This window comes from Symsagittifera roscoffensis, chromosome 9 (assembly GCF_963678635.1).
Source record: "Symsagittifera roscoffensis chromosome 9, txSymRosc1.1, whole genome shotgun sequence".
Lineage (NCBI taxonomy): Eukaryota > Metazoa > Xenacoelomorpha > Acoela > Convolutidae > Symsagittifera > Symsagittifera roscoffensis.
This window is the reverse complement of record NC_087070.1, coordinates 349,438-371,458: the sequence shown is the minus strand read 5'-3', so window position 1 is coordinate 371,458 and position 22,021 is coordinate 349,438. Positions and strand designations below refer to the sequence as shown.

General features: G+C 37.1%; 1 protein-coding gene across 3 annotated transcripts in view; it reads right to left on the bottom strand.

Annotated features, from left to right (window-relative positions):
* Positions 1–18,853, bottom strand: part of LOC134854327 (synaptic vesicle glycoprotein 2C-like) — a 28,828-nt gene extending 9,975 nt beyond the window's left edge. For 2 of the 3 annotated variants that reach the window (XM_063870538.1, XM_063870540.1), the window contains exons 1-5: positions 18,723–18,853; positions 7,177–7,597; positions 6,551–6,830; positions 6,137–6,217; positions 1,416–1,639 (exon numbers count right to left, since the gene is read on the bottom strand). In XM_063870538.1, coding sequence (XP_063726608.1) covers positions 1,416–1,639; positions 6,137–6,217; positions 6,551–6,830; positions 7,177–7,597; positions 18,723–18,816 — 1,100 coding nt within the window. In that variant the 5' untranslated portion in view covers positions 18,817–18,853. The remainder of the gene's footprint in view (positions 1–1,415; positions 1,640–6,136; positions 6,218–6,550; positions 6,831–7,176; positions 7,598–18,722) is intronic. The other variant, XM_063870539.1, reaches the window with a different exon arrangement.
* Between the last annotated feature and the right edge of the window lie 3,168 nt (positions 18,854–22,021).

Below are 22,021 nucleotides of genomic sequence, written 5' to 3'. Positions count from 1 at the left end.
AAGAAGTTTCCAAAAAATGGACAAAGTTTCAAAAATTGTATATTTTCTAAGGCCATATTTTTTCAAAAAGCTGGGCATAGCCGCTTGCGCAGGGAAGATTCGCATACCACTTTTTTTTCCAGTTGAACTCTTGGTCTCCGATTTGGCAGGGTAGTTTTTGAGAAAAGTCAAAAAAACTTATTAATTAACCAAAATGTCAAAAAATGGGCTTGCTTGAGACCATAATTTTTTCTTCCGAATTTAGGGAAAAGCCGCTTGAGAAGGAGAGATCCCAATGATTAGTTCTTTAGTTTAAACGTTCATCTCAGATTTATGCATTTAATATTTGAGGAAACGAACAAATTCAAAATCAAATAAGTCAAAAAACCCCTTTACTGAAACTTTCGAAAGCCGTAGAACGTGGCGTAAACTGAAAAGAGACTAGCAAAATTTGCAGGCACATAAAATAGCAGCCGGTTTTTCCAATGACACCATTGTTTTGAAAATTGGTTCAAAAGTTTTGAGAAAAAAAATGAAAATTTTCCAAAGGGTCGCAAAAAAAACAAAAATTAACAAATCCCATACATTTTCATAACACCTGTTGTTTTCAAACAGGACCCTTACACTAGCCAAAAATAAACCAGCACTATATGCTATTAAATTTCCTATGCTTAAATATGATGAAATTGAAATATACCAAAAGTGACACTAATGAGCACTTTTATTGGCGACTTAGGTTGGAAAAAAAAAGGTTCGTAATAATACACTTCACTTCGCTTGTGAAACTAGTCAACGATAAACAGATACAAAAAAAACTCTTTGAAGCAAAAGGTCCCAGATACAAAAATGCAAAATAATGAGCACATCTAATTGCGACTTAGGTTGAAAAAACAGTCGAGACCGTAAAATCACACCACGCTCCGTCGGTATAAAAACATTCAGCTATAGAGAACGCTTTCCATAAAATTTCAACGAACTAAAGGAGACCAAAAGATGACTTTTTTGATCAAATTTCACCTTTTGAGTGAAAGAAACAAAATATGGCCTTAAAGCTCACTGAATTAAAAAAAAATTTATGAGTGACATTTTTAATGAAACTAACCCAATTTAAAAAAAAAACGGATTAATAAGTAAACTTTTTATTGCACGGTTAAATCGAAAAATTAAAATCCACTTTTGAAACAACAAGCCAAGTACATACTTTTCGTCATTTGCTCTTGTGTTCTTGAAGGGCTTAATTTGACTTCCATTTGACAAAATAATTTGAACTGAAAATAAATCAAAGGTCTAAGCGCGAAAAATCCAATAAACCTAAACAACTTTGGATGAAGAAAAAATGAAGAAAAAAAAAGTAACCACACGACCTAAAAAGAGTCTTCAATTCGTTCATTAACCTTTAAAAATTAGAATCAGAGGGACCATAAACATTGACTAACCCAAATGAGAGCGTGAACATCTGCACTACCAATACTAAAGTCCTCCTTGTAAGAGGGGGCTTGAACAGACTCCACGTCGTTGCAAACACAGCTGCTATCTTATGTAATGTGTCGAGGAGCACTCTCTTGACCAGATTTGATGAGGTGTGTATTACAGAGGGACCAGTGGATGAAATAGTATCATATCTGTTGCAGTTGTAGTCGTCCAGAAGGATAGACTTCACCTACAACAGGAAATAACAAACAAATTAGCCACAGATCACTTGTGCTCACTGGATTTTTTCCAAATTCATATGGGTAGAGAGCTGTTCGTTAAAACTTCGAAAAAAATTGCTACCAATGATTGCTTTTATTCCATGATTTGAATAATATGAAAGTTCAGCAAAAAGCTCCCGGATTCGAACTCCCGCTCATAAATGATAAGTTTTAGGTTTCAGAGCTAAATTGGCGCTGAAGAAACGTAATTACAAAGCTCTTTCCCCTCAATACACATACACACGCGCACACATAGGCATTGCAAAGTATGAGCTGTTTGTTTGTTTATTAGCCCACGTTTGTCGTGTTGGGCTCGTCTGACTCCTAGTAGAGGAACTTCGTGGCATTCACCGGCCGAGACCACAGGTTTGCGGGGGTAAACCAGGAACAGTTATTGGGGCATTTAAACAGGAACGAGTTGAGTGGGGTTCAAGAGAACAATTTGTGCAAAGAGGGGGAAAAGCTGTATAGTCGGGAGAGGTAGGTGTTGAAAAGCCGAATGTAACCGTTTCAGAGTTTACAGCTGGTACTTCTGGAAAGCGGTTGCTCTGAAAGGTCAACTGTTGCGGTAGGGATACAGATGACCTTGGAGGGTCCAGTTTCTGCAAACCACTTCGTTAACTGCTTTTTTATTAAAAACAAAAGAAGAGACTTCGTCTCGACTAGTAAAAACTCAGCGCGGATTTTTGTCTAGCATGGGGCTGAAAAAAAAATAACTAAGGCAACTTAAAATAGATGGCGGTACCTGACCAATGGAAGAAACGTGGGCGTGAAAAAAATTTATTCAGGTGGTAGTGGAGATAAACACAGAGACGAAGCTTCACTTCGCAAACACGACAAAAAGCAGCTCTATAAAGTGCAATAAGAAAAGGTAGAAATAAGCCTTGAATTAGTAAAAATTCGGCTACGTCTTGCTTTCGATCTGCAATCTAGAGGTTATGAGTCTTGCACATTATCCACTCAGTCACGGACGCTTAATAAATCACAAACACTAGCCACAAAAAAGCAGGACAGATGCAATGAAATTTCCAATGCTACAGATCGTGATTATAACAAAAGTGCCAACAAATAAGTGAACACTCTTATTTGCGAGTAAGTTTTAAAAAAACGGTTCGTACTAATACACTAACGCTCACAAGCTTGCTAGTGTAAATATCGAGAAGTTAACAGTTCTTTCTAACCGGCATATCTACTTCCTTGAACAGATGGGTAGTGGAACTGTGTACGGGTGGAAAAAAGCAAGGCCCGCGAAAAAAAAATCAACTTAAGCACCAACCCTGAATCTCACAAAGTCAGAAATAATTTTTATGAGATTCAATTTATGAGATTCAGGGTTGGTGCTTGAATCGAAAAAACTCGAATAAGTATTCCGACTACTTTAGGGTTGAGAAGAATTATGGCGTAGGAAGAAGTATCCACCATATTTATAGCTAGTCAAAGAAACTGAAAAGGGATCAATTGTACTATTTTGAAAAACTTTTAGTCAAGATTTCGATTCAAAAAGCCATTTGTACCGAGAACAAAATAGCCAGCTATTCAGTGCCAAATTCAGAAAAAAAATCTTGATTTCTACGGTTTCACCTAGGAAAAATCAAAAAATCAATGACAAGTGTGGAGGAGCTTTAAAAACTACAAAATTTCATGTGATTGACGGTATAAGCTGGATCTTCCGAAGTTGTTTATGAAATTTAAATTGATGAATTCAATCGAAATCATAACATTCAAAGTTTAGTGATTTAGCATTTTGAAACTTCTTCAATCATGAATCGAGCGACAATGAGTTTTTTGGCTCTTTCACCACTTAATATAAAAATCCAATTCACGGTATAACCTTGGATCTTACTAAGTTGTATATTGTAAGTTGAAAAATTATAATTGTTGAATTCAACGCCAAGGCAAGGCAGCACTTCAAAACAAGCAACCAGTGTTAAATTGGAGATTAACAGCGTCCAGAACAAACTTTACCTAAACATGCCTTTCAAATGAGTTTACTGCAACGAGAGAGCAATCTGTTGTTGTTATTAGCCCGTTGTTTGAAGCGCGTCAGGCATGCTCTCGCCGAGTTAAAGGAAAGTTGCTACCTCCGTCGAACGAAGCCACAAGTCTATTTGGGGACATGTTTGTTCTATTTAAGACAAGGCTGAATGACAAGGGCCCCCAAATTGCGTTTGGGCTTGCCTGATGCTCAGATAACTTGCAAGCAATTTGGTTGATCTATCTGATACAGTGCTGGCACGATTAAGTTCCAGTGTTGTGCAATGCCAGACCATTTCGAATGCTTTCGACAACTCTAACGTGGCCAGCACAATTCTTTCAGATGGTCATTTTTTTATAAAAACCGTTGAAAAAAAAATCAAGAGTTGCTAGTTCCGTAGTGGTGGTCTGGAGTGAATGAAAGCCGTGCTGATGGTCTGCTTTAGAAAGATTCTTTATAAGAGTAGGATGGACTGAAGATTCTTAAACTTTCACTGCTGGGCTTAAATTTAAGACTGGACGGCAAGACTGGACGGCGACTGATTGTGACTTCTTCCAAATTTAGGGTATTTTCTTATACATTAAGGACAAGTTAAGGTATGTGTTATAAATTGATAGCAGTTGATCCCAGATGTTTGAGGTGTACCGTGCAGAGAATGTCTGGGCACAATGCTTTTGATGGTTCAGCTGCTATGATAGCCTCTTCTGTTTCGCAGTGAAAAAAGTTAGCTGGTGTTTCTCTGTTGTTTCTTGGACTTATAGGTTCGGAGTTTCGTGTATTGAGTGCTAAAAGCGTGTGCTATTTGTTTATCCTCTGCTAACTTTTCGCCATTAAAAGAGATTGGGTGAGATTCTGCAACGGATTTGGTTCCATTTAAGGAGCGAACCACTTTCCAAAAACTTATTGGACGTGTGGTGATTAAACGTCCGGAATAAATCCTGCAATTTCTTCTCTTTTTCTTTTGCCGTTTCTTTCATCAAATCTTAGTTAAAATAGGATTTGAGTGGTTCTCTGTCTATTTTTTATCGCACCCTTGCGCTAGCTTTTTAGTATCAAGGCAGAGGCATAAAGAGAGGCGTTCTACCGATAAAAGCACCATGCGGCCTTTAGAATGGTGTTTCGTAAAAAAATTTTGGCGACCTTAACGCCTTTCATGAAAACAATTTTAGAGAATTTCTCAGTTTTTTCAGTGAACTCGACCTTGTTTCTATTGTTTAAAATTTTTAAGTTTATTTGGCAGGAAAAGGAGTATCTTCCGTTAGAGAGAGACTAATTAAAATAGGTAGATGGTCAGACCCTCACGTTAACAGTGGTTTCCAACTTAGAGATAGTAAAAAAAAACGATGCTAAGGATAAGTCAGGGGATGTGGAGCGAGGTCCAAGATCTTCTACGTACAATTGGTGGAAAGCGCAAAGGACATCTCCCCAAGCAAGAAAAAGTGTTGCAAGACACGCAAGCGGACGAATCTGGTTATCCTTGTTGGGAAGGAAGGAGTCTTAGCCGAGCCATACTCCTACTAAGACAAACAGAAGGTAAACAAACGGGCCCGGAGGCCAGTAACTCTGTTCCAAAGCTGGGTAAAAGTTGTCTCTAAAACTAACCTAGCTCGACACCAGTTGGTTAACACCCTGGCTAACCTTCATGAAGGTGAGCGCCGCAAAAGGAACAGAAAGAAGTTGAGAAGCTTAAGTTGCCGAACGGTAAACAAGTTTGTGACAGATCATTCAAAGGGACGAAGTCAGAGTCAGTAATTTCTGCGCCTAAATGGGCGCCTGTTGCCTTCCGCGATATTTGAATACCAGAGAAGGGAATGGGAATTTGCATCTCCCATGAAAATAACATTGTCTTTCGCGAACAGCTGAGTAATTTAAGCTGTATAGTATTTAGGGCAGCGACTGCGCGGGGAAGTGTAAAAATTTGGGAACCGGTGGCTTTGGTTGTTGGCCACTATTTCAAAACACTGCGCCTCTAATGTCCCGTCTTTTACAGTTTGCAACTCTTCGTAGAGAAGTGGTTTGTGTACGGCCGTAAGTAGTCCAGCTCCCTCTCGAGGGCGGTCCTTTCTGATAATAATATCGCTTGATCCTAGCGAGGGAGTGAGCTTTTTTTTCAAGTTTGATCTATTGAAAAACCGCTTATGTGTGCATACCGGCGATTGGTATTCATACATAAGTGCTACAATTTCGAGTGCGTTCCCTTACATGCAGCCTAATAGTCCCGATATCTATAGCGTCATAGGCGAAAAGAATCACCAGACCTGACTACTGAGGCCTAACTAACAACATTTTCACAAATAATTTATACTTTCATGAATGATAAACTATTAAATACCATCGAGTTGAGATTAATTTTCGGTCCGTCATGGATGAAATTATATATGCTGACTTAAGTTAATCTATAAGTTCATTATTTTCTAACCTTGGCTTCCAATTGAATAGTAAATAATCTTAACTACCCAAAAAAATGAAAAGAAAGGTTTTGTCATCTTACCGGGTAGAACTGACGGGCTCTTCTCTTGTTAATCTGGTAAACCATCGCCAACACCTGCAAGGCCTTCGTTTCCTCTCCTTTCTAAAAAAATATATTCAATATGAGATAATTCATCGATTATTTGAGAGCGATGGTTAATAGCTACTTGCATTAAAAAAACACGAACTCTGTCCTAAGCACGAAGGATTAGTGAGGGTCTTAACACAGACGCTACATCTTCCCAACTAAAAAAATGTCTATCAAAAAGTATGAAAAGACCGGACGAATTAAGAAAAGCAATCTATCCTTTTTGAGCAAATTTTGCATGCAAATTCGAATTTTCAGGCTACCTTGAGACTTGTCTGGAAAACTAATTCTTACGCGAAAATGAACATTGGGTCGCTTCAAGTGATTTTATATGTGATTTTAACTGACATGTATGAGAAACTTGGGACTCTCGGGCAGCAATGCGAAAAAGACAGCCGAGGTCAAGGACGGCAACGTGCACACTACAATAAAAATTCTCCAACTGGAGTAATCGAAATGTTCCGATCGGTGTCCCCAGTCTCTCGGAATGACAATCCAAGCCAGGGCAGCTGCCACTATATTTCCACACATCCAGAAGAAGGCCACAACACTGATCATTTTACCACGGTGTTGTTTTGGCATAAACTCAGCCACGTATGAGAAGACAACGGGGATCGATCCACCTACGCTGCAAAAAAAATTGCTATTAACACAAAAAGCATACATTGAAATATCAAGAAAATATTTGGAGGTGGCCAATAAGAATCTATGCAAGTTACACGCAACCATTAAACGGATGGTATGAGCAACCTATGAACTAAAACGAACTTATTTTCTCCGCTTTTGAATTAAATCAAATAAAACGTATGTTCATCTTGCAAAAGCGTCGCGAAAGTTGGCGTATTTGGTGGTCAACTCAAACTACTTGTGAAACCACTGGCTACAGCGTAAAATTCAGGTTTATGCGAGGCAGAGGGGGGGGGGAAGAAAATCTTTGGAAGTTTTTCTCATTAATTAAACAGCTTGAAACTTACCCGATTCCGCTTAGAAGTCGGAACAAAAGGAACCACCAGTAGGTCTGACACAAACTAGATATGATAGCACACACGGCATTAAAAGTCAGAGACACCATCAACACTTGTCTGCGTCCATTTATGTCGGCCAAATATCCCCAAAAATAACCACCAATCATCATTCCCACAAACACTATGGAACTGAGAACGCCTTTCTCACTTGATTTCAAACCCATAGCACACTGCGCTGGAGATAGAATAAAAGACACTGATAGAATCTCGACTGCATCGCTCGCATTTGCCCAGCCACATATCATAGCAAGAATGTACTGGAACCTACCGAAACCGGCACACTGAAGCGCATCTTCGTAATCTTTCGTTCTCCAGGACTCATCGTCGCTCTCTTCATCTCTTGACGAGCCCATTGAATTTGAGTTAGATACTAACAGAAACAGAACAAGTGCTCTTTGCTTGAGGGTGAGGCATTACCCAGCCCAGAAAAATGTCCGAAAATGCCTGCAGTTCTTATCACAGAGAACCTATTGTTGTGTCCAATTCGATCCCGCGACCTCAAAATTTAAAATACCACGTGCTTCCCATTCAGGCACTGGTGCTTAACAGTAAGCAAACACTAGCCACAAAAAACAGCAGAGGACAGAAGCTATGAAAATTCTTATGCTACTGATCGTGATTACAGCAGTAGTGCCACCAAATAATCACTTAACAGCTCGTATGTTGATCCTTTTCCTCGTGGATAAACTTTCTTAACTCTTGAATGGTTTCTAAATACTTTTGAAACTCTTAACATCCCTGCTATATTAGATGGACAGGTATTGTACAGAAACGGTACAGTGTTTCGCATTACTTGCGCAACACCGTAGCGCAGCATTGCAAGCTAGCGAATAGAAAAGAAGACGAAAATCACAAATCGAAAAAAAAATTAAAACTATTTCAGAAAAATTATCAAAAATCACAACCACCAGTAATGAATACAATTTTAGTATTTACCGAGCTACTACTGAGACGACAATGTGTTTAAGTACCCAAAAACAAGAACATAGCCAACAGACAGTTGGAAAAAGTTAATGAACGCCAGTAAACAGAAAAATTAAAACATATTTTTGAAAAACTCCAATTTCAAACTTTTTAATCAATGCCCTTGACATTCTTTGAAATTCTGGAACAACTTATGATTGCCAAGTGTTTGGTTAAATTAACCCAATTGCAGAAAACAGGATCAATAGGTAAATTTTAATTCCGCCGGGAAATCTGATAATAAAAAACCATTTTCGAAACCAGAAGTCGATTACGTTCTTCGTGACCTTTACACTTTTGCTATTTGGTAGTGGAGTTTAACAATCGGTAATTTGAAAAGAATTATAGGTAACTTCTATTGAAAGAACATTTCGTAAGTTCTAAGAATAGAAAAGATGGAGTGCTCACAAGTGACTTCAATTGAACACATGTTATTCAAATGAATAAGAACATAATATAATATACAGAATCATTGGTTTTTATGCAACATCCATTGTTCATCAATCTTTTTTATTCCTGGACAAAGAATCCGGGATATATGTCATCGTATGATTGTACCAACCAACACATTTCTGTGGGGTAATCTCACAACTTGTTCGTTCCACAATAGATTTAACATGACGGGAAAGGTTATCCTGAAGTGTTTGTCCTGGCTCCTTCAAAGCATCAACGTTGATGAACAAATCCATCTCTTGCATTTTCGTTTCATAGCCGGTTTCCATCACGGAATTGCAGCTTCAACCAAAGTTAGAAATGAGCTGTACTTTGGGAGCCCCTTCAGTGAGAATATTCCACTAAGGTCCATATCTTCAATTCTTCTGTGCCCGAGAGCATTGTAAAAAATGCAAATCCATCAGCATCGTTCACTTCGTCAAAGAGAACGTTTCCATTTAGAACTTCGAAAAAACTTTTGAAAATGTCCTTCTTCATTTCACCTTGAATTACCTGATAATGCAAAATGCCTTCCGTCGAAACTGCGCAACAGATTGCAAGATTGGGTCCTTTCTGGGCACTGACTTTTCTATAAACTCTGTCACCCTTAGCAGATCGCCCTTGAGAACGCCGCATGTGGATATTTACACCAAATTCATCCACAAAATTTTTTTTAGCGAACTTACGACGCCAGGCTCATGATCCACAATGCATAGTTGTAACGATCTTCTATATTTTCTTCGCTGCTACGCTTTGCAGGACAATCTCTCGCAAGCTTGAAATTGGTCATTCTCCCTTCTAATGCTTTTGATAGTGTTTGTTGTGTAAAATGGGGTTTTTGGGGTAAGCGCGCTCTCAACGCAAAATTAACTTGCCGCAAGGTCATCAGTGGATTGCCCTCCAGAATGTCAATAGCGACCAAAATAAATTCTTCGTCAATTTTTCTATTGTATGATTCATTTTTTGGTAAATTCTCATATCTCCCACGTCGCACAATTGTATACGCAGTGTTCCGATTTGTTCCCAAACAGTCAGCCAAAGCAATATAATCTTCTCCACCCGAATTCGATTCGATTAAACGTAGTTTGTCGACACATGAAATGTTTTGATACTTGGCCATTTTGAGCGTGATTCAATTGGAATTTCAGGATTTCAAAAGAACTTAAGAACACACATTTGAGCATGCATTATTTCTTGAATTTCAATTGAAAATACGGTTTTTTCATAGGCTTTGAAATGGTGTAATGTTGAGTCATACTAAAAAACTACTCTCGCTAGGGTAACCAGGGGGGGTACTACAGTGGTTCTCAGTAGAGAGCTTAACAGCTCGTATGTTGATCCTTTTCCTCGTGGATAAACTTTCTTAACTCTTGAATGGTTTGTAAATACTTTTGAAACTCTTAACATCCCTGTTATATTAGATGGAATGGTATTGTACAGAAACGGTACAGTGATTCGCATTACTTGCGCAACACCGCAGGCGCAGCATTGCGAGCTAGCGAATAGAAAAGACGAAAATCACAAAATCGAAAAAAAAAGAAAAATTAAAACTATTTCAGAAAAATTATCAAAAATCACAAACACCAGTAATGAATACAATTTTAGTATTTACCGAGCTAGTACTGAGACGATAATGTGTTTAAGTACCCAAAAACAAGAACATAGCCAACAGACAGTCGGAAAAAGTTAATGAACGCCAGTAAACAAAAAAATTAAAACATATTTTTTTTGGAAAACTCCAATTTCAAACTTTTTAATCAATGCCCTTGACATTCTTTGAAATTCTGGAACAATTTATGATTGCCAAGTGTTTGGTTGAATTAACCCAATTGCAGAAAACAGGATCAATAGGTAAATTTTAATTCCGCCGGGAAATCTGATAATAAAAATCCATTTTCGAAACAAGAAGTAGATTACGTTCTTCGTGACCTTTACACGTTTGCTATTTGGTGGTGGAGTTTACTACACCTTTTTAAAGCCTATTGAACAATCGGTAATTTGAAAAGAACTATAGGTAACTTCTATTGAAAGAACCTTTATTTCGTAAGTTCTAAAGAATAGAAAAGATGGAGTGCTCACAAGTGACTTCAATTGAACACATGTTATTTCAAATGAATAAGAACATAATATAATATACAGAATCATAGCTTTTTATGCAACATCCATTGTTCATCAATCTATTTTATTCCTGGACAAAGAATCCGGGATATATGTCATCGTATGATTGTACCAACCAACACATTTCTGTGGGGTAATCTCACAACTTGTTCGTTCCACAATAGATTTAATATGACGGGAAAGGTTATCCTGAAGTGTTTGTCCTGGCTCCTTCAAAGCATCAACGTTGATGAACAAATCCATCTCTTGCATTTTTCGTTTCATAGCCGGTTTCCAGCACGGAATTGCAGCTTCAACCAAAGTTAGAAATGGGCTGTACTTTGGGAGCCCCTTCAGTGAGAATATTCCACTAAGGTCCATATCTTCAATTCTTCTGTGCCCGAGAGTATTGTAAAAACAGCAAATCCATCAGCATCGTTCACTTCGTCAAAGAGAACGTTTCCATTTAGAACTTCGAAAAAACTTTTGAAAATGTCCTTCTTCATTTCACCTTGAATTACCTGATAATGCAAAAGGCCTTCCGTCGAAACTGCGCAACAGATTGCAAGATTGGGTCCTTTCTGGGCACTGACTTTTCTATAAACTCTGTCACCCTTAGCAGATCGCCCTTGAGAACGCCGCATGTGGATATTTACACCAAATTCATCCACAAAATTTTTTAGCGAACTTACGACGTCAGGCTCATGATCCACAATGCATAGTTGTAACGATCTTCTATATTTTCTTCGCTGCTACGCTTTGCAGGACAATCTCTCGCAAGCTTGAAATTGGTCATTCTCCCTTCTAATGCTTTTGATAGTGTTTGTTGTGTAAAATGGGGTTTTTGGGGTAAGCGCGCTCTCAACGCAAAATTAACTTGCCGCAATGTCATCAGTGGATTGCCCTCCAGAATGTCAATAGCGACCAAAATAAATTCTTCGTCAATTTTTCTATTGTATGATTCATTTTTTGGTAAATTCTCATATCTCCCACGTCGCACAATTGTATACGCAGTGTTCCGATTTGTTCCCAAACAGTCAGCCAAAGCAATATAATCTTCTCCACCCGAATGCGATTCGATTAAACGTAGTTTGTCCGCAAATAAAATATTTTGATACTTGGCCATGATTCAATTGGAATTTCAGGATTTCAAAAGAAATTATGAACACACATTTGAGCATGCATTATTTCTTGAATTTCAATTGAAAATACGGTTTTTTCATAGGCTTTGAAATGGTGTAATGTTGAGTCATACTAATAAACTACTCTCGCTAGGGTAAACAGGGGGAACTACAGTGGTTCTCAGTAGAGAGCTTAACAGCTCGTATGTTGATCCTTTTCCTCGTGGATAAACTTTCTTAACTCTTGAATGGTTTGTAAATACTTTTGAAACTCATTACATCCCTGTTATATTAGATGGAAGGGCAATGTACAGAAACGGTACAGTGCTTCGAACTACTTGCGCAACACCGCAGGCGCAGCATTGCAAGCTAGCGAATAAAAAAGACGAAAATCACAAAATCGAAAAAAAAAGAAAAATTAAAACTTTCAGAAAAATTATCAAAAATCACAACCACCAGTAATGAATACAACTTTAGTATTTACCGAGCTACTACTGAGACGACAAGGTGTTTAAGTACCCAAAAACAAGAACATAGCCAACAGACAGTTGGAAAAAGTTAATGAACGCCAGAAAACAGAAAAAATGAAAACTTATTTTTTTTTTGAAACACTCAAATTTCAAAGTTTTTAATCGATGCCCTTGAAATTCTTTGAGTTTCTGGAACAACTTATGATTGCCACGTGTTTGATTAATTTAACCCAAACTGAGAAAACAGGATCAATAGGTAAATTTTTATTCAGCTTCGAATTCTGATAATTGAATCCATTTTCGAAACCAGAACCTTTTGCTATTTTGTTATGGAGTTTACCTTCCTTTTAACAATTTAGAGTTTGCCTTCCTTTTAAAATGAATTGAACTTAAAAATAGATCAGAAGTCAGACCCGCGAAAAATTAAAAGTAGGCGTGAACAAATTTTGACTTTTACTGAAACGAAAAAAAAACACAAAAATCTTCGGCAACTATAATAAATATAAGAAAAAAGGATTTTGGACAAAATGCAACGGCTTCAGACTTGCCAGTTAAAAACAGTTTTAGCGGATACCCAAGTAATTTGAGCTTATGCAGCACTTGCAAGCCAAATTTTTATTAACCAAATTCATAAATCGATCTCTGTGAACTTTTCAGTGAAGAACTTCCAGTATATCTCCGAACTTTTCTTTTGAACTTTTGTAGCCCAAAAGATTCTGGTCAACTCCAACACATGCAACAATTTTGTTGAACATAAAAAGACACTCTATACCAAAAAGTATCGGTGCATGAAGTCACACCTATTGCAGTAGTAGTTGTTATTCGCAAATTTGTAAAAGAAGAGGAGATCCATTTTTTGGTAAATTCTCATATCTCCCACGTCGCACAATTGTATACGCAGTGTTCCGATTTGTTCCCAAACAGTCAGCCAAAGCAATATAATCTTCTCCACCCGAATGCGATTCGATTAAACGTAGTTTGTCGACACATGAAATATTTTGATACTTGGCCATGATTCAATTGGAATTTCAGGATTTCAAAAGAACTTATGAACACACATTTGAGCATGCATTATTTCTTGAATTTCAAATGAAAATACGGTTTTTTCATAGGCTTTGCAAGGGTGTAATGTTGAGTCATACTAATAAACTACTCTCGCTAGGGTAACCAGGGGGAACTACAGTGGTTCTCAGTAGAGAGCTTAACAGCTCGTATGTTGATCCTTTTCCTCGTGGATAAACTTTCTTAACTCTTGAATGGTTTGTAAATACTTTTGAAACTCATTACATCCCTGTTATATTAGATGGAAGGGTAATGTACAGAAACGGTACAGTGCTTCGCATTACTTGCGCAACACCGCAGGCGCAGCATTGCAAGCTAGCGAATAAAAAAGACGAAAATCACAAAATCGAAAAAAAAAAATTAAAACTATTTCAGAAAAATTATCAAAAATCACAACCACCAGTAATGAATACAATTTTAGTATTTACCGAGCTACTACTGAGACGACAAGGTGTTTAAGTACCCAAAAACAAGAACATAGCCAACAGACAGTTGGAAAAAGTTAATGAACGCCAGTAAACAGAAAAAATGAAAACTTATTTTTTTTTGAAACACTCAAATTTCAAAGTTTTTAATCGATGCCCTTGAAATTCTTTGATTTTCTGGAACAACTTATGATTGCCACGTGTTTGATTAATTTAACCCAAACTGAGAAAACAGGATCAATAGGTAAATTTTTATTCAGCTTTGAATTCTGATAATTGAATCCATTTTCGAAACCAGAACCTTTTGCTATTTTGTTATGGAGTTTACCTTCCTTTTAACAATTTAGAGTTTGCCTTCCTTTTAAAATGAATTGAACTTAAAAATAGATCAGAAGTCAGACCCGCGAAAAATTAAAAGTAGGCGTGAACAAATTTTGACTTTTACTGAAACGAAAAAAAAAAACACAAAAATCTTCGGCAACTATAATAAATATAAGAAAAAAGGATTTTGGACAAAATGCAACGGCTTCAGACTTGCCAGTTAAAAATAGTTTTAGCGGATACCCAAGTAATTTGAGCTTATGCAGCACTTGCAAGCCAAATTTTTATTAACCAAATTCATAAATCGATCTCTGTGAACTTTTCAGTGAAGAACTTCCAGCATATCTCCGAACTTTTCTTTTGAACTTTTGTAGCCCAAAAGATTCTGGTCAACTCCAACACATGCAACAATTTTGTTGAACATAAAAAGACACTCTATACCAAAAAGTATCGGTGCATGAAGTCACACCTATTGCAGTAGTAGTTGTTATTCGCAAATTTGTAAAAGAAGAGGAGATCCATTTTTTGGTAAATTCTCATATCTCCCACGTCGCACAATTGTATACGCAGTGTTCCGATTTGTTCCCAAACAGTCAGCCAAAGCAATATAATCTTCTCCACCCGAATGCGATTCGATTAAACGTAGTTTGTCGACACATGAAATATTTTGATACTTGGCCATGATTCAATTGGAATTTCAGGATTTCAAAAGAACTTATGAACACACATTTGAGCATGCATTATTTCTTGAATTTCAAATGAAAATACGGTTTTTTCATAGGCTTTGCAAGGGTGTAATGTTGAGTCATACTAATAAACTACTCTCGCTAGGGTAACCAGGGGGGAACTACAGTGGTTCTCAGTAGAGAGCTTAACAGCTCGTATGTTGATCCTTTTCCTCGTGGATAAACTTTCTTAACTCTTGAATGGTTTGTAAATACTTTTGAAACTCATTACATCCCTGTTATATTAGATGGAAGGGTAATGTACAGAAACGGTACAGTGCTTCGCATTACTTGCGCAACACCGCAGGCGCAGCATTGCAAGCTAGCGAATAAAAAAGACGAAAATCACAAAATCGAAAAAAAAAAAAATTAAAACTATTTCAGAAAAATTATCAAAAATCACAACCACCAGTAATGAATACAATTTTAGTATTTACCGAGCTACTACTGAGACGACAAGGTGTTTAAGTACCCAAAAACAAGAACATAGCCAACAGACAGTTGGAAAAAGTTAATGAACGCCAGTAAACAGAAAAAATGAAAACTTATTTTTTTTGAAACACTCAAATTTCAAAGTTTTAATCGATGCCCTTGAAATTCTTTGAGTTTCTGGAACAACTTATGATTTCCACATGTTTGATTAATTTAACCCAAACTGAGAAAACAAGATCAATAGGTAAATTTTAATTCAGCTTTGAATTCTGATAATTAAATCCATTTTCGAAACCAGAACCTTTTGCTATTTGAGTTTACCTTCCTTTTAACAATTTAGAGTTTGCCTTCCTTTTAAAATGAATTGAACTTAAAAATAGATCAGAAGTCAGACCCGCGAAAAATTAAAAGTAGGCGTGAACAAATTTTGACTTTTCCTGAAACGAAAAAAAAAAAACACAAAAATCTTCGGCAACTATAATAAATATAAGAAAAAAGGATTTTGGACAAAATGCAACGGCTTCAGACTTGCCAGTTAAACACAGTTTTAGCGGATACCCAAGTAATTTGAGCTTATGCAGCACTTGCAAGCCAAATTTTTATTAACCAAATTCATAAATCGATCTCTGTGAACTTTTCAGTGAAGAACTTCCAGTATATCTCTGAACTTTTCTTTTGAACTTTTGTAGCCCAAAAGATTCTGGCCAACTCCAACACATGCAACAATTTTGTTAAACATAAAAAGACACTATATACCAAAAAGTATCGGTGTATGAAGTCACACCTATTGCAGTAGTAGTTGTTATTCGCAAATTTGTAAAAGAAGAGGAGATCGTGCATCTCGTGATACGAGAGTGACAAAAATCTGAAGTTTCGAGTCATTGCTAGTACGAAATTAGTGAACAGTTAAGCATCCATCTAATCGCTTTCTTTTGTACGTTTTCAACTGATCCATACGATATAATTGCTACAATGTAGCCATATGACATAGATGCCGGCTTCGAAAATTATTCTTAAATTGATAGAACGCTTCCATTGTTTTGAAACTCGTTGCTCAGAGTTGGCATTCCAAAAGAGTTTGACTATACAGGGTGTCTCGACTATGTTCATCGACTCTCAAAAAATGCCACAATAAATTATTACACAAAAATGTTAAAGAAATTTTGAACTTTGAAATATTGCAAAACAAACTACAGGAAATTTTCAAAAAAAAGTCCACCAGTTTTTGGCTTTGAAGCGAAACAAAAAAAGTAGCTAAGCCAATTAAACATAAGCCGAACCTATTTAGGCCGAATCGCCGAATAAAACTTTTAAGAGAAAAACAAAACGGAAAACCAAAGAAAATACATAACGTCTGCGATTTTTTTAAACAAATTTAGAGGAGTAAATCAAACAAACTTGCATCTACGATAAAAATTGCTGACAGTACAAGAAAATTTACCGATGTTGCATTTAAGACTACAAAGCATAAGCACACAAACGAAAATTCAATTTTCCCGAAACTACTGAAAAAATACTCGAACCCTAGACCTAGGGGTACAAAGGAAAGGCAACCGCGTTACCGCTGAGACAATTAGTGAACGAATCTGGAAGTTGTTAAGGTTCTGTAATAGAGCAAGTAAGAAAAGCCAGAAAGATTTGTATGAAAAATTGTTTGGGAAAAAATCTAATTCCCAGTTACAAGACACTTGCTCTGGCAAGTGTAATAAAATGCTACTCGCCTAAAGGGTTAAATCTAGAGAATGCATGCCTCATCTACGCTACGCTGAAACACATGTTTAACTCCATCCTTCACAACACTAACGATACAAAACTAATGAACTTGATCGCAGAAAATTCAACCATCCATTTCATACTTTACTAGCGTTTAATGCACCTTCGGTGCTTCGAAATTTTTCGACAACTCATGAAAAACCGCATATATTGGAAACAACATGCAAAGTTTTAGTGCACTCTGACTGCACCCAATTACAGGGTTCGTAATTTCGAACTTTCAAATTTTCCGATTTTAAAAGCGTCATCTCGAAAACTTAATGGGCCTCTGGAAAAATTTGGAGGCCAGGTTTGCAACCAATGAGAGTCCCTGAGAGCACTCTACTATAGGGTTAGAAATCAAAAATTTTGTGAATTTTTTAAACAAAATTTTAAAAAAAAATGAAAAAAAAAACGTCTTATCTCGGCAACTAAAAAGATTTGAGCATTCATATTAAAAGGCAAGATTTGAGACGCCTGGGTGTACGCTGAGAATAAGGTTGTATCTCCATCAAGTTAGTAGTTTCTTATTTTTTGAATTTCTTTTTAGATAAGTTCTTAGAGAAATTTTAAAAAAATCGAAAAACTTCACTCTCGCAAACTAAAAGTATTTGAGCAGTCGCAAGATTTGTAACTACTGAGAGTACCCTGACAGCACTCAACTACAAAATTAAGAATTTCGAAAAACTAATTAATTTAAGTTTTCTGAAAAATATTGAAAAAATCACAAAAAAACGTCATATCTCGAAAACTACAAGGATTTAAACAGTCATACTTGGAGGCAAGATTTTCAACTCCTTAGAGTACCCTGACAGCACCGATCTGCAGGGTGGGATTTTCAAATTTTGAAAAATAGGTAGTTTAATTTCTCTGAAAATTTTTGAAAAAATCACAAAAAACATATCTCGAAAACTAAAAGGATTTGAGCAGTCATATTTGGAGGCAAGATTCGCAATCCTTGGGAGTACTCTAACAGGAACTAACTACAAGGTTGGGAATTTCAGATTCTAAAGATAAAAATTAATTTAAGTTTTCTGAAAAAATTCGAAAAATCACAAAAAACGTCATATCTCGAAAACTACAAAGAAATGAGCAGTGATAATTGGAGGCAAGATTCGCAATCCTTGAGAGTACTTTGACAGGACCTAACTACAGGATTTCAGATTTTTAAAGAATCATAATAATTTAAGTTTTCTGAAAATTTTTGAAAAATTCACAAAAAACTTCATATCTCGAAAACTACAAGGATTTGAACAGTCATAATTGGAGGCAAGATTTGTAACTCCTTAGAGTACTCCGATAGCACCCAACTACAGGGTTGGGAAATTCAAGTTTTTTAAATTATTTTGTTATTTGAAATTTCTGAAAATTTTCGAAAAAATCTCAAAAAATGTCTTATCTCGTTAACTAAAATGATTCGGGCATTCAAAATTGGAGGCCAAATTCACAACCCCTAATTCGATATTGGGTTGCTTAATTTAAACTCGGTAAAATAACCTCTAAAATCAAATTGGAAAATCGAAAAAAAAATTCTTAACCATTGCATGATACGATATAGCTTGAACATGCAAAAATAGTACGTTAAAAATGCGTAAACATGGCGAGATAGTGAAGCCAGCATTTAAATATATAATAGAAATAGATATTAGATTATGACTCATATATTGTCGTGAAAAGAAAGACATTTCACGTTACCTCGAGTAGTGAAAGCTTCAGAATCTCTCGTACTGACTCTTTCATATTGGTCTCTTTTTGTTTTCATTCTCATGAACTTCGCGGCTGATCGCATATTATCTCATTTAGCGTTAACATCGGTTTTCCCCATCTAATATTTGAATATTCGGTTTAATATCTGAAAAAGTCAATTAAGTCATGCACAGAACGGCCACCGTAAACAACTTCAAACGAACTTAGTTGTACATCTCGACTTATTCGCAAAGATCTGAAAGCCTTGGATAACAAATATTCACAGGACCAGAAAGGTTCTAGTTAAAACTAAGGTTGTTAATTAATTGATTTTGGTGGAAATGTTGTTGTTATGAATTTCCAGCGTCGCTCGAGGTATCTCTTACAATGAAGCCCAATGTCTCCAGTTTTTTCTGCATGAGTGATAGAATTTTCCAGTTGTTATTTGTTCGCTGACGATTCAAAGTTGTTTTCAACTGATATTGAAGAGACTTTGCAAAAAAGTAAATTTCAAACGTTGTGCCAGTCGGTCATGTCTGGAGGTTTGACCTTGAGAAACACGTAATTTTGGTGTGAAGTTTTAATTTTAAAAATTTCGAATGGAGCCTGTCATGCTCAGTTTTCTCGAACCAACTGAAAACGCAAAAATCAAAAATCAGAACGACCGAATTAACAATTGCGGGAAACTACTCAAGAAAAAGACAGGAAATTGCTATTCGCAATTTCTCGATACGAAATAATCAGAGAGTAGAGCTGTCTTATCCTGAAAACAGGAGAATAGAATACAGACTTGAGAAAGGACGACTATTCGAACGGAAAGGAGTGAACATTCAATGGAACAGTCGGCAACTCGAGTGTCCCAATGGTTCATTCAGAAACTTTGATTCTTGAGACAGAAGTTACTTCTGTTGTTAAAACTAATTAGCATCAAACTTATTTAGTTATATTATTTGATTCTCAAGCTGCTTATCTTTTAGTTACTCCTCATACTCAAGTGCATCGACATGTGAGTTCTCAATTTAAATTTCTCGAGTGTATTTTATGATAGTTATGTTGAATTAAGGCGAGTTTTAGGTTGATCCATCTGAAATGGATCAAAGTTCCACTGTCCAATAAAAAGTAACTAAGCGGATTGTTCCGACCCGGTTTTTAACGGCGTTCATGTATTTTGGGTATTTCGAGACCTAAGTATGGGGACGTTTTTATTTCTAGAGTGGGGGGGTATTTTGGTAGTGGCCTTTAAGCTGTAACGGGTTCCAGTCTCATGTCGCAAGCGAACCGAATTGGCTCCGACCGTTCTTGAGGTAGAAAAACACAAGAGATAGTGTCCCTGACTCTTGAGCCAATGGTTATAGGGCCTATTTTTCTTAAGCCTCATGTGTGACTACAGTAGACGAATGTTACATAGTGTTTTTATGGCGCTCCTGGGTGTTTTTACGACATCATGACTACGGAGTCGAACCCACTTGACACAGCTCCGGGCTACATGCCCATTCTAGAGTACCGGTGGTACGGTTCAGCGGGAACGTGTAAACCTTCCGGTTGTACCGTGATAGCTTTTTAAGAAAACTCAAGAAAACTTCCTGGTACGCTCTCCGAACGAGGCTTAGCTAACCGAGTGAGGGGGGCAACTAGGGGGACAAAAACACGAGCAAAAAAAAAGAATACAAATAGGAACAAAAACCATAAAACGAAAAAAGACAGTGACTTTGATACCAAATTAGTTGGATCAAACCTTTGTATTAATTAAATAGTATACACATACTGTTTTATAAGACCGATCGTTTCGATCAATCTAGCAATTTAAACCAGTGACTTCAGTAAGGTGCCCGAGTGGGGGGCGTTGTTAAGGGTTTTCAGATAGATTGCGACACAACCGGACCACTAGGAGACTTGACTGGAAAGGGTGACCAGTCGAGTGGGAAAGTGGTTCACAAGGATCGAAACGGACCACTAGGAGACTTGTGTAACATTCGTCTACTGCAGTCACACATGAGGCTTAAGAAAAATAGGCCCTATAACCACTGGCTCAAGGGTCAGGGACACTATCTCTTGTGTTTTTCTACCTCAAGAACGGTCGGAGCCAGTTCGGTTCGCTTGTGACATGAGACTACGACCCGTTACAGCTTAGAGGCTACTACTAAAATATCCCCCCACTCTAGAATTAGAAACGTCCCCATACTTAGGTCTCTAGATACCCAAAATACATGAACGCCGTTAAAAACCGGGTTGGAACAATCCGTTAAGTTACTTTTTATTAGACAGTGGAACTTTGATCCATTTCAGATGGATCAACCTAAAACTCGCCTTACCTCAACATAACGATCATAAAACACACTCTAGAATTTAAATTAAGTACTCACATTGTAGCACGCTCAAGAACCAGGAAGTAAATAAGTCGGTAAACAACTCAAGAGTCAACAAAGTAACTAAAATGAGCTTAATGTCAGTCAGTTTTAACAACAAGAACAAGTTTTTACTCTAGACTGCAGTTTTATGTGGACCATTGGGACACTCAAGCTGTCCACCTTTCCGTCGAAGGTTCACTCTGGTCCAGTTCGAATAATTGTTCTCTCGGGAATACTCTGTCTTCTATTTCAGATAGGACAGCTCTACTCTTGTTCACTATGATGGAAATTGCGAATAGCAATTTCCCACTCGTTTTTATCTGACAACTTTCCCGCAATTGTTCTGAAATTGTTCTGATTTCTTTTTCTGATTTTCAGTTATCGCGAGAAAATCGTGCATGACATGTTCCATTCGAAATTTTGAAAAATTAAATTTCACTCCAAAATCAAGTGTTTTCTGCTCTTCTCAAGGTCAAACTTCCAAATATGACCGACTGGCACATACTCCCCGGACTCGAGATCGATGTCCTCATCGCGTGCTGTCTTCTGCCAGTGAGTCCCAGAAAACCGAGTGTTGCTCAAGATACAGTGCCAGTGGTCATTTACAGAAGTTTGCAGCAGATTCAAGATTATCTACACCCCAAAATTCACGGCCATTTAAAATTTTCACACTATTGCTAAACAGCAACCAAAATCTGCATTTACCTGCACCCTTGAATTTTCGCTTTTCAAGCCAATCATTTTAAAATCTCTTTTGTCCTATTCAATCAGGAATTTGTCATGCAGCATTTCGATTTATATAATAAATATAGTATATTAGTAACAATATTTGCTTTGTTAAAATTTCTTTTTCGTGAATCCAAGTTTCACTCGGATCCACGCTCAAGCCCCCTTTCCCTCTCAAGACTCAAGATCCATCCGATTTGCCCATTCATCTCGTACTCTTCGCCTTGGAGGTAC